The sequence below is a fragment of the Equus asinus genome, chromosome 1, assembly GCF_041296235.1.
Source record: "Equus asinus isolate D_3611 breed Donkey chromosome 1, EquAss-T2T_v2, whole genome shotgun sequence".
In the NCBI taxonomy this organism is placed as follows: domain Eukaryota; kingdom Metazoa; phylum Chordata; class Mammalia; order Perissodactyla; family Equidae; genus Equus; species Equus asinus.
The window spans coordinates 120733775-120746862 of NC_091790.1; the positions used below are offsets into that span (position 1 = coordinate 120733775).

At 40.2% G+C, this 13088-nt stretch overlaps 1 protein-coding gene across 33 annotated transcripts in view; it reads left to right on the top strand.

Moving 5' to 3' along the window:
• The window catches only part of UTRN (utrophin), a 478862-nt gene that overhangs the window by 358447 nt on the left and 107327 nt on the right, over positions 1-13088 (top strand). For all 33 annotated transcript variants that reach the window (XR_011502522.1, XR_011502525.1, XR_011502539.1 and 30 more), the window contains one exon: positions 7231-7360. Coding sequence is in view for 30 of the 33 variants with exons in the window: in XM_070506675.1 (XP_070362776.1) it covers positions 7231-7360 (130 nt within the window). In the remaining 3 variants the exon portion in view is untranslated. The remainder of the gene's footprint in view (positions 1-7230; positions 7361-13088) is intronic.

Here is a 13088-nt window from a genome sequence, read left to right on the forward strand (position 1 = left end):
TGTCTGGGAGGGGGATTGCAGTCTTTCCATCTATCTACTGGAGTGGGAGATGCGTAAGCTTGGTGACAGGTTGCCACGCAGAGCACTTCTAAGTCAATGGCCAAGCCTCTAGTCAGCGAGGTAGCTAGACGTCTCCTGTGTGGAGAAGTATGCAGTTCTGAGGTGCCTCTCCTGTCAACCACAAAGGCTTCTCTCTGTCTTATTAGCATGATATAAAATACTTTCACAGAGGCAGTTACCCTTTTACTTTTACAGATGGCAGAAGCATCTTTCGTCCACTCAGCTCTGACAGTGCCACCTGCTTAGCCAGGTAGCCATGTCCCTCAGGACCTTTGCACCTGCAGTTCTCTCTGTCTGGATTGCTCTTAGCTCAGATATTCTTATGGCTGCCTCCCTCCCTTCCTTCAGATCTTTCAGCAAATAGCACTGTCTTTGAGATGCCTTCCGTGACCACTTAGATAAAATATTACCATCCCTCATGCCCACCCCGGCCGTCCCTTTCCCCCTTATTCTGCGTGGTAAATTGTTGTAATAATGCATCATGCCTTTCTGTATCCAGGCCCCTGTGCAGAGGATCATTGCTGGTACCCCTCATCCAGAGATGCGTTCTGTTTCTCCATTCTCTTAATCTGTGCTGGCCTTGTGACTAACTTCGAACTATAGAATGTGGCAGAGTGATGTGGAAATTCTAGAGCTGCATTGTCTATACCCTTAGCGATAGGTGCCCATTTATATTTATATTTAAATTAAGTCAATTATAGTTAGATAAAATTTAAAATTGAGTTCCTCAATTGTATTAGCCATATTTCAGGTACCAAGTAGCCATAAGCAACTAATGGTTACCATATTGGACAGCACAGTTTTAGAACATTTCTGTCATTGTAGAAAGTTCTGTTGGACAGAGCTGTTCTTGAGCCCATGCCTTAAGAGATCTTGCAGCTTCCACTCTGCCCTTTGGGAACACTAATCACCATGCTTTGAAGAAGCCCAGTCCAGCCTATGGGGCAATTAGAAGCCACATAGAGGGAACCTGAGGTGCTCCAGCCGGTAGCCAGCAGTAATTTCCAGATGTGTGAGTGAGCTCATCGTGGACCTCCAACCCCATTCAAGCCACAGATGACTCCAGCGTCAGGAGGAACCCCTGGTGGCACCAGAAGAAGAGCTGGCAAAATATCCAACCACAGAATCATGAAAAATAAACTGTCGTTGTTTTAAGCCACTACGTTGCAGATGGATTTGATCCACAATAGTAATAATGGATACAGCCTTCAATCTAAGGACTTCAGGAGTTTTGAAACTGTGCCCTGTGCAGTTCCTCATGAATTAGGATGTGGAAAAAAGGGGAAGATGGATGAGCCTGTACCTCCCCCTCCCTTTCAGTGAGATCCATTCCTTGTTTATCTAGGGAGAGGAAAAGTTATTTGCTATTAATTAATTAATGATCAACAGCAAAGTAAAATACATGGTATTTACTAGCTGAGAGTTAGATGATAGGAGAAAACTAACTTTGCATCAAAAAATAATTTACAGAGAAGGTAGTTCAAATAATCAAGAACTAACTGGAATCTAATAATTATTCTAATTTAGAATAATCAGATTTGGGGGACTTTATTATATTTTGCTCTGCCATCTTTTGGAATCTTACATAGCATTTAATGGGGAAAGCATTTCTTCCTTTATTTATTATTCCCCAAGCATTTATTGAGTCCTTTCGATATACATCTAGGGAGGCACTGAGGAGAGTTTCAAATGATTAAGATGTGATTCTTCCCCTGGAAGAACTGACAGTTTACTGGAGGGGACAGATGCATGGTCACAGTCCATCAGGACGAGCTGTGTTAGAGGAATAGGAAGTGCTCTGGAAACACTGAGGTGGGGGCGTACCAAACACGTGGGAGGAGCTGTTACTTTACAGATGGCTGGTGACAGAGGTTAGAAAATAAACGTTACCTAAAGGATATTTTTGGGAGAAAGAACAGAATTACTAGTTTATTTTAGTAACAACTTTGTTGAGATATAATTCACGTAACCTAAAATGCATTTCATTGAAGTGTACACTCCAGTGGCTTTTAGCGTGTTCACAGGGTTGTACAACCATCCACACTATCTCGTTTCAAAACATTTTCATTACGCTAAAGGGAAACCCCATAGGCATGAGCAGTCACTCTCCTGTTCCACCCCCCCATCTCCCCAGCCCTAAGCAACCTCTAATCTACTTTCTGTCTACAGACTTACCTGTTTGAACATTTCATAGTAACGGAGTCGTACGATAAGTGGGCTTTTGTGCCTTGCTTCTTTCACTTAGCATAATGTTTTCAAGATTCATCCATGTTGTATGTATCATGTAGCGTGCATCAGTATTTCATTCATTTTTATTGCTGAATGAGATTCCATTGTATGGATGGATGGCATTTTTTTAATTCATTCACAACATTAGGGTTCTGTCCACATTTTGTCTATTATAAATAATGCTGGTGTTAACATTCATGTTCAAATTTTTATGTGGACATATGCTTTCAGATCTCTTGGGTATATACCTAGAAGTAGAATTGCTGGATCATATTTCAACTGTATGTTTAACAATTTAAGAAACGGCCAGATTGTTTTTCAAAGTGGCTGCACCATTTTATCATTTTACCAGCAGTATATGAGAATTCCAACTTCTTCACATTCTCAGCAATATTTTTATTGCCTGAGAAGAGAATTGTTTTGAATGAAAATATAAAGTCATTAAAATAGAAAAAATTCCAATTAGATTGTGTTATACTCATTTAAGGCAGGCCATATATAAGTCATGTGATGTTAGAACCTAAAGCTGGATATGACTTTGTAGGTCTGTATACAAAACAACTCTGTTGGAACCTAATTATCTTATCATTAATGTTCCCCAGGTGGTTGGAAATGCTGGTGCTCTTTTATGTCTAATTGAGAGGTAAAGGGTGGTGAGATGATTAGATGTGTAATGCTGTTGAAAGTTGAATGCATTTCTGATATGCAATTAAATATAATTGAAATAGGACAAATTGAATAACAAAATTAAATTTGCAAATCGAGTATGAACAGATATTATTAAATGTACACTGTGCTCTATGATATTTGGGTGGTGAGTTGGCATTAGGGCGTGAGCCCCATATTTTTACTTACTTGGCATGGTTCCCACCTGCCCACGCCTGCCTGCCCTGCTGCCCTACCTTGGCGTATCAAAGGCGTTCATGAGACGTTCCTCGCCAACACCCTGTGCAAAGAGGATTGTTTCGTGAAGTGCTGGAGTTTAATGTGGTCAGGAAGGAAAATAGATTCTCCAGTCCTCTGGGGTTTTCTCAGACTCAGACTTGTTTTTTATAAATCTAGAAGACTTGATAATGATATTGTAAAAACCAAAACCTTGTCCAGCCCTTCGGTGGCTTCCCAGTGCCCATGACTGGCTCAGGCTCAGGTGTGCAGGACACTGTACAGTGCTCTTTATGACTTGATGTCTGCTCGCCTCTTCACGTTGGCTGCTGCTACTTTGTCTGCACTGAATGTTTGTAGTCCCCTGAGTGCACACACTGTCATACGCTCTTACTCTTCTGCCAGTGTTGTTTCCTCTGTTTTGAGTCCCCTGCTCTCTCTGCAACACTCAGTTTAGACACCGGCTCCACCAGGAAGCATTTCAGGGCCCCCACATTCTGCTAGGTCCGAGGCACAGCCCTGATGTGGGTTCCTTGTTTACCACAGTGAAGAAAACCAGAAAAGGTGCTTGGCCTTGTGGATCTTACCTTTTATCTGAGAGAGACAGACAATAAACATAATAACTAAATACCTACCTTGCATAGTAGAAGATGGTAGGTGTAGGAAATACACAAATAGTTAAGCAGAATAGTTGTTAGTGCCGTCGAGTGGATTCTGACTCTTAGTGACCCTGTGGACAGCAGAGCGGAACCCTGCCTGGTCTTTTTGCACCATCCTCTTACCTTCTGGCACTGTACCAGATGATGCTTTGTGCTATTCATAGGGTTTCCATGGCCAGTTTTTTGGCAGTGAGTGGCCAGGTCTTTCTTCCTAGTCTGTCTTAGTCTGGAAGCTCCACTGAAACCCGTCCACCATGGGTGATCCTGCTGGTATTTGAAATTCCGGTAACATCAGCTTTCAGCATCACAGCAACACGCAGCCACGACAGTATGACAACTGACAGATGGGTGGTGTGGTTCCTGGACCGGGAAACGAACCCAGGCTGCGACGGTGAGAGCATTGAATCTTCGCTATTAGACCGCCAGGACTGGCAGAGTGATTGTGAAGGACGGGAAAGGTGGAATGCTACATTAAATGGGGGGGGGGGGGGGGGGCGGCGGCGGTGGTCAGGCCCCACTGAGAAGAACTCACGGGATGTGGGAATCTGCTACGTGGGTATCTCAGGAAGGAGCTTTCCAGGCAGAGCCAACTGCCAGCCAGGGAAGTTCCTCTTTGTCAGAGCATCCATATTCAGGCGATGAAATTCCAGCCATCGAGGAAGTTGACAGGTTAGTTTTCTCAAATATCCTTTCTGTACACAAATATATTTCCATTGGATTTTTGTTTTGTTTCTTTTTCAACATGAACCACATACTATCTAGTTTACAAATTATTTTAGAATCTATCTAGCTGTTGATACCCATACATCCTGTATGAATTCTCCCTAAATAAGTTAAACTTTCCCCCTCTTTCTTTCTTTCTTTTTTTTCTTATAAATTGTTTTGATGGAAATGGAAATAGGAGAAAAAGAAACATTTGGATTTTTGAAGTTCCGGAAATAGTTTCAAGACAGATCTCTCCTTTGGCATCTCCCTCCCCAAATCCCTAGTCAATGCACATTTTGTGGACTCATAATAATCCAGGACTCCCAGTCAGGAATGGCTGGACACCTACGTCGTATAGATCCTATTACCTTCTTTCTCCACTATAAGATCTGGATTCACTCTCTATGAAATACGTGCCCTGTAATCATTTTCTGTTTCTAGAGGATCAGCACTATTTCTGTTCTTCCTTCTCTGAGTCACATTCCCTTATGTTCTGTTTTTTCTCAGTGTTTAATTTCCTTCCACATCATCACCTACTGGTACGTCTTCCTTTCTCTTTGGTGCTAAGACTCTAAACGCTGTCTGTGAACACCCTAAGTACTATCTTCATCCTATCTGGTAAGTAGGGTGAGGAGGTGTGCTTGTAGCTTCACCTTCTCTTCCGCAGCCTGCGTTAAATAGTCACATTCCTGGTACTTCTCTTTCCAAAAGAAAAAAAAAAAAAAAGTAAAGAAACCTAGCACAGCCCTTGGGCATCCTTTTAAGAATCTTTACCACTCCCGCCTTTACTGGTTAGATTCGGGCTTTGGGGATAAATACTCTTGACCACCAAAATTTTTAGAAATAATTCTGCTTTATTACCTTCTGTTTTTCACTGCTATCTTTTAAGCAGCGTGCTTTTCCATATCATGATTTTATATTTCCGGGTGGTTTTGGAAGTAAATACTAGGAGTATTTTTATTCATCTGGAGCTTCTTGCTATAACAACAAAATAATCTAAATTAAACGAAGAATTGCCTCAGGATCTGTAATCAGAAACTTTATTTCCATATATCAGAAACTTTAAATGTCAGAAGATCATCTTGTTTTCCTGGAGTGTCACACCTTGGAACTTCTTCACAAGCTGCTTTTCTTAGATAGAGATGGTGGTGGTTTTGTCACTTTTCCTCCCAACATAGTCATTTCATGCCGATAGGTGATCATTGTTCTGGGCATTTACTGACTTGTGCTTGCTCCACAGTCAGTCTTTGGTTGTATAGATGCTAGGAAGGACACGTAAATGGATCTATAGATGTTAGAGAAAGTTTTATTTTATCCCCCATCCTGTCCTTTATTACTGTGTCTAAATTGTGGGTTGGTGATTTTTTGTTGTTGCTGTTCACTTTTATTCTTTTCATTTAAAATTATGATCAAAGTAATAATTGCACATAGTTTAAAAGTCAAATAACATTTCCAAGGCTTATCACAAAAAAACAGCCTTCTGTCACTCTGTCTCTCTCTCCTCATCCCTTCCTACCTCTGATGGTCTCTTTCAAATTCATTGTCAGTGATTTTTCTGGTGTTTCACTCTGGTTTTTTACATCAGATGATTATTCCGGCGTTTCTAAATTTTTTTAATTTTTACTTCTTATTTACTGTGGAAATTGAGGATTTACCTCCAAATATCCTGTCATATCAACACAGTTCTATCAAATGCTGTTAAAAGGAATAGTTATGTTCAGAAGGAAAGACTTTCTTGATTCAAAAATACTATTAGAGTACAATATTTTAGAAAATGAAAAATCGAGTTTTCATAATGCGTTACCAGGGAACTACATTAAAAGGAAAATATTAGAGCCAGGAGGTGTTTATGTGTATAATTTTAAGAGGATAACAATAGTAACAACGATTTTGATTTAGCTACAGCATTAAAACAGCAGCTGGGAAAATCTTCATGCATTTGTACCTGTAGGAGTCGCTGAATGAGTTTTCTTGTTGTTAAACCGCAGTCAATTAGATTCTTAATCACCAAACATTTTATAGGAGCAGAGGTGAAAGTTTAATCCTACTTAAAAGAATAAAAGTACTAAAAGACAGGCTGTTCTGAGAATCATAGATTTGCATGAAAACCCTCACAAGGGAAAAATCGTAATTGCCTCAGCATGAGAGATGGAACATATTTTAAGATAATTGGAGACTGTCTTTTATGTGTTCTCTTTGATTTAGTTTTGATTTCATGTACTTTAATTTGTTTCTATCTCTTAATTTTTTTTCTTAATATTTCTAAAGAATGTAAAACACTTCTGAGGATCTCATTACCTCTTGTGAAATTGCCTTCTTCTAGAGCATGGATGTAATTTTTTTGTGTAGTCAGTCTTAGAAGAAAAATGTATCTTTGAACAGGCTGTTCTCTTTCAGCAATCTGATGGCGCTGATAACCCTCCGGTACATTTTCTGTAAGCTCAAATACACTGTAACAGTTTCTCTTAGGGGAAGGTTTGTTTTTTGCATATTTAAGTTCTACAGGAATCATCTCTCAGCTTTTATTCATCACTCATATGTGGAAGATTTACATTTTTACTTACAAATCTTGATAAAATGCTGGTTCTTAGTCATTCCCTTGACAAGTGTGGTCAGAAGGGGTCTAATTAAAAGTGTTCCATGACTTGGTTACAACACTAGGTTACAAATTCAACTTCTGCTTCTCTTTGCAAAGGCCCTGAGACGTGAGTTAAAGGAGAAAGAGTATTCCGTCCTGAATGCTATAGACCAAGCGCGAGTTTTCCTGGCTGATCAGCCAATTGAGGCCCCTGAAGAACCAAGGAGAAACCTACAATCAAAAACAGGTGAGATCTGTTTCTTTGGTACATCATAAAAACATGTGGCGAGAACAAAAAACCGAGATCCAGTAGGAAATTTCCTTGGAACATTTCAGGATCTGATATTAAAAATTATTTTTCTGAGGAGTACTTGAATCAAATATGTCATTATTTAACAAATATCTAGATTCTTAAAAAATGAAATGGCTGTATACGTCAATGTCATTATTTTAAGAGGGAATTAGCTGCAGAAAAATTGATTGGTTAAAAAGCACACTGAAACTAAAAATTATTTAAGAAGTAAACATTTACATTTCTCATATTTAAACAAACTACATATTAAATAATTGCAAGTAGAAGAATGGTATTTAAAATACAATAGTAAATATATGAAATATTTAAATATCTGTAAAGTAAGATTGTTTTCAACTTCTGTTTTTCAAGCTTAATTTTTTTGTGTGTGTGTGAGGAAGATTGGCCCTGAGCTAACACCTGTTGCCAATCTTCCACTTTTTTGCTTGAGGAAGATTGTTGCTGAGCTAACATCTGTGCCAGTCTTCCTCTATTTTATGTGGGATGCCGCCACAGCGTGGCCTGACAACCAGTGCTAGGTCAGCGCCCGGGATCTGAACCTGTGACCGCTGAGCCACTGAAGCAGAGCTCGCAAACTTAACCACTACACCACCGGGCCGGCCCCCAAGATTACTTTTTAAAATAAGGCCTTAAAGTACCTTTCTTTTACAAGCAGACAGCGGAATTTATTTAATTTAAAATAACAAGCTGAACTGTTTGTGTCCTTTGGCTTAAAATCGAAATAGTGACTACCTTATTAGCAAATAGCAATATATCACATAGTACGTTTGTGAGATGAATTTGGGGACCAACATATATGTTTATTATGATTTTTTCACTGTTGGCAATAAAAGCATTCTGATGCATTTATAAAAATAAACATGGCATTCAAAATATGTTTCCATCATTCCCTTCACATAGTAAAAGCAGACCTGAAAGACCGCCTCGTGCTGTGCCCAGCAGGGCGACTCGTGAGCGTCCATTACTCGTAAGGGAAGTACAGGTGGAAAGTGCTTTGACTGTGGCTGGAACTGGATCAGACGTTTGGACAGAGACCCATTTTCCTCCCCAGCCTTTCTCAGGGAAGCTCTGCTTCAATCTGAAGACATTGCCCGTCAAGGTCATGATCTTCTTGACTCTTGAAACCTAGTTTCATCGTTTCTCACATTAGTTTTTATTTTCTGCTGGTGGTATCCCTGTCTTTCAGTCAGCCTGCTGGAGCCCGAAGTCATTGTTGAGTCTCCACCTTTCATTAAACCCCACAGTCTGCAAATTACTCATCATTGTTATTTCTATCTTTGAGGGACTATTGCTTCTGAGTACTCTGTTGTCACACACACATAGTTGTTGAATGAATGGATGCATGAGCTGAGCAGTCTCAGGGATGGGTGGGAGGTGATTAGATTCAGGGAAGAGGGACCACTGTGCTGGGGTGGGATCATCAGAATCCAGAAGCATCAGGCAGCAGTGAGGGGCAGGGCGGCTGTGTGTCAGGGACGTCAGGAGAGCAGCCTGGCCTGGGGGTGAAGGGCGTGTGCCTGGACAGGGGCGGCGGGAGTGAGGGGCCTGTACTTGCTGTCTGGTTCCGATTGCAGAGGACCTGAAAGTCAGACAGACCATGCCGAGTTAATACAGCAAGAAGGAAGGCGCCATTAGAGTGGCTGTTTTTAAGCTTGGAAGAAAAATAAGAAGTTCGCTTGTCTCACCTCCTTCAATTTAAAGTCTACCTTAAGTCTGCTTTTCTCATCTCCTTGCTTCTCCCGTACTTTCCAGAGAATAGAGGAAGCATTTTTATAATAAGCCACTTCGTGGTGGTAAAAAAAAGTATTTTTATATCACTAAAGCTTCACTTTGCTATAAATTCTCCTACTCAGTGGTCAGTCAGTTGAGGGTGTAAAAAAATACTGCCTTTTGAGTTCTTATTTTGCTGTCCCATTCAGGACATTTCTAAGCCCTATTTTCAAATACTCTATTTGAGGGGCAGGAAAAGGTCATGTTGAACTTTGTTGTTGTCTTGCAATTGGAGATTTTCATACTTTCTTCTTTCCTGATACTATTTTCTGTAATGCTAGCTGATTCTACCTGCTGTTAAAAGTCAATGAAAGAAAATTATCCATAATAGCTTTTATTAGACTTTTGTTGTTTACCGTGACTTATGTACAGCTGCTATCAGAAATAGAGAGCATTGAACGTCAATTATCTTGTGTGATGTTCTTAGAGGAGTCAGTGTCAGAGGGGACAGAGCGGGGAGAAATAGGATTTTTCTGGTTCTATTTAATAAGCATTTATTGAGTATGCTATGTATACCTTTCCATAGGGGCACACTGAGATGAATCCATCTCTTTACTTTTAAGTAACTATTCCAGAAAATACTTCTTTCTATGGTTTTTCTCTCCCAGTGCCTTTTTTCTTCCAGCTCCTTTTTAATTTTTTTCTGTTATCAATTATCTTATGGTGTCATCTATATATATGTATATATTTTATGGTAGCCTATGGAGTTTTATTTTATTACTGAATGAGTAGCATAGATATGAGTTGCTCTCAGGTATCTGTTAATTGACAAATGCTGTTAAAACAAGCAAACTAATTATTTCAACCAAATGATCAGTTGCTGACAAAGCATCTCATCAGGTGTGCACTGCTAGGTATTTTCTTTTTTTCTGGTGTTATTGAGATATAATTCACATATAGCATTGTATAAGTTTAAGGTGTACAACATAATGATTTGATATATGTATATATTGTGAAATTATTACTACAATAAGTTGAGTTAACATCCATCACCTCCCAGTTACAGATTTTTTTTCCTTGTGATGAGAACTTTTAAGATCAACTCTCTAAGCAACTGTCAAGTATGTATATTTTAGATGTTTAAAAATCACTACTAATATTACGGCCCTACTTTAGGCTCTTACCGTGTTTTGCTAGGACTATTGCAGTACTTATTTGTGTTTTGAGGAAGATTAGCCCTGATCTAACATCTGCCGCCAATCCTCCTTGTTTTGCTGAGGAAGACTGGCCCTGAGCTAACATGTGTGCCCATCTTCCTCTACTTTATATGTGGGATGCCTGCCACAGCATGGCTTGACAAGTGGTGTATGTCTGTGCTTCGGATCTGAACCGGCGAACCTTGGGCTGCTGAAGGGGTGCAGGTGAACTTAACTACTGCGCCACCAAGCCAGCCCCTGAAGTACTTTCTTAATTGGTATCTCTGCATCAACATAAACACTACAATGATATATCTAAAACTCAGAACTGGCATTTGCTCTCCTAGTTTAAAAATGGCCAGTGGCCCCTGGAATGGAATCTGAGCTCCTTTACCTGGCATACCAGACCGCATAGGGACTTGACCTCAGTTTCCCTGTATGGCAGCATCTCATGCCTCTCTCTGCTCCAAACTAACGTCCATTCAACACCAAACTGCTCACGATGTTGCGCAGCCGGTGGTCTTCCTTGTCTTGATCTTGTTGCTCGTTCTGTTTTTTTCTGCATAGTTGTCCCTCTTACCTGATTTCTAACTCCTTGCTCATTTGCATGCCCAGTGCCTGCTTGTCCTGTCCCACTCAGTGCAGGTTTTGCGTCTCCAGGACCCTTTCCACTCCCACCTCTCCTCTGTGCTTCCCTGGTACCCTGTCGTCTCTCTGACTCTGTTACCAATATCTGTGTCCGAAGTTCGGCCCTTCACTTGCTTGGGGACCTTTCTCATTTATTGAGAATCTGAAAGAGTGTGAAAAATTATCTGAGGAACCACAATAGATATGGTGTAGAAAACACAGTGAAGATCGTGTTAGCTGATAGAAAAGCTGCTCTCTCAGAGGTATTAACTCTTACTCTAGACACTTGTAACTAGTTTAACTTGTATGCCAGTGAATTATGGGTATGTAGCAAAATGGACATGACAGGACAGAGAAAAAGGGCGGTGATGAGAAATGACTGGCATTCTGACAGCAATGAGAAGAAGGAAAGTTATAAAAATGGTATATGACAATTCTAAAATAAAACGAAACAGGGTAGTCTCTGGGGCTTTTTACAGTAAAAAGAAGCTGAAGCTGTGAATTATGTTTTGTTTATTTTTTTTTAAAGTTTTTTGGTGAGGGAGATTGGCTCTGAGATTATACCTGCTGCCAATCTTCCCCTTTTGCTAGAGGAAGATTGTCGCTGAGCTAGCATCTGTACCAATCTTTCCGTGTTTTGTATGTGGGTCACCTGCACAGCACAGCTTGCTGAGCAGTGTGAAGGTCCGTGCCTGGGATCCGAACCTACGAACCCTGGGCCACTGAAGCAGAGCATGCCAACTTAACCACTGTGCCACTGGGAAGGCCCCTGGTTTGTTTATTTTTGAAGACTGGATATAAATCAGTTAAGAGAAGGCATAGGAATTTATACTATATTTTAATAAATTTCCTTCCAAAATGGCAGCCCTAAAAAAAAATAAGGCTAAATGGGTGAAATATAGCTTTCTGGAACACTCAGCTACCCAGAATAACTCATTCTGCTTGTAAATGGTTGTTAAGTATAATTTTTAATTGAACTACAATTATCTGAATAATTTTAGAAATTTTGCAAAGCTCACAACTTTGTCAGTAGTCCCCTTATCTTGTTTGAGCAATATGGAACTATTTAATTTGATTTAATGTGTCTCATGTCAGTATATAATTTTTCCTTTTAATGCAGTTGGATTGTTTTTCTGTTAAAAGGTAGCATAATAAAACAATAAATCTTCCATCATCATTTGTATTGTTCTTTGTACTTCTCAAACAACTTTCATATTCTCCTAACTATCCCAATGAGTTGGGCAGATCATACGGTATGACTTTAAAAAAAAAAATAAAAACACAAATCCCAAGACAGTAGTGTGATGCTGACCAGGGCATCAGCTAATGGAGGGTGATCCTGGAACAGAGCACTAAGCCTCCATGTTGGTGACCGTCCTTAAGCCCCCGTCTTTTGGCTGGCTTTTAACTCATCCCTTCGTTTTTCTCTCCTCTCTCTGTCTGCTCATTGGCCACTGACCTCCCAGCTCCTCCTTGACCTTGAGTGCCTAGAGTCTCCTAACTCTGCGCGAATATTTCTTGGCTTCTCCCAACCTCCCCTTGCTGTCTGGGTCCCAAATTTCAATTCCTTTGAAAACCACACAGCAACATGGTGAAGGTCGATGTACAAGACATCTGTGGGAGTCAGCTACAGCCAGCCTGTGCCCAGTCCTGGCCCCTAAATCTCCGGAGGTAATCAGGGAATGCATGCACCTTCTCACCTATTGGTTACCTATGGTTCGGGTTGAAAGTCACATTTGCACAGGGGAGTTGAGCCTTAGTCCATCTGCATCCCTGCCTTCACACCACATACAGATGCAGGCAGGTGCACAAACAGATGCAGGAGTGTGCATGGGCTCACACACTCATATTTTATGATTTGAAGTTATGGGATCGGTTACCAAATAAAACTGCTAACGTCTTTATAGGATATTTCACCTCCAAAAGTGTTTAGAAAATTGTATAATTCATTGTGTGTATGGGTATAGAAAAGCTCTTTTCCTCTGCTCAGCTTTTGACTTTTAAGATAAAAAAGATTGCATTATTTTGCTCATGAATTTCCCTGAGTCTTCTTTAAAAATTATTCCAGAAGGCATTACTATTACTGTAAGTAGTATTTTATTCCAGGCTGTCTGAACATTATTTCTTTT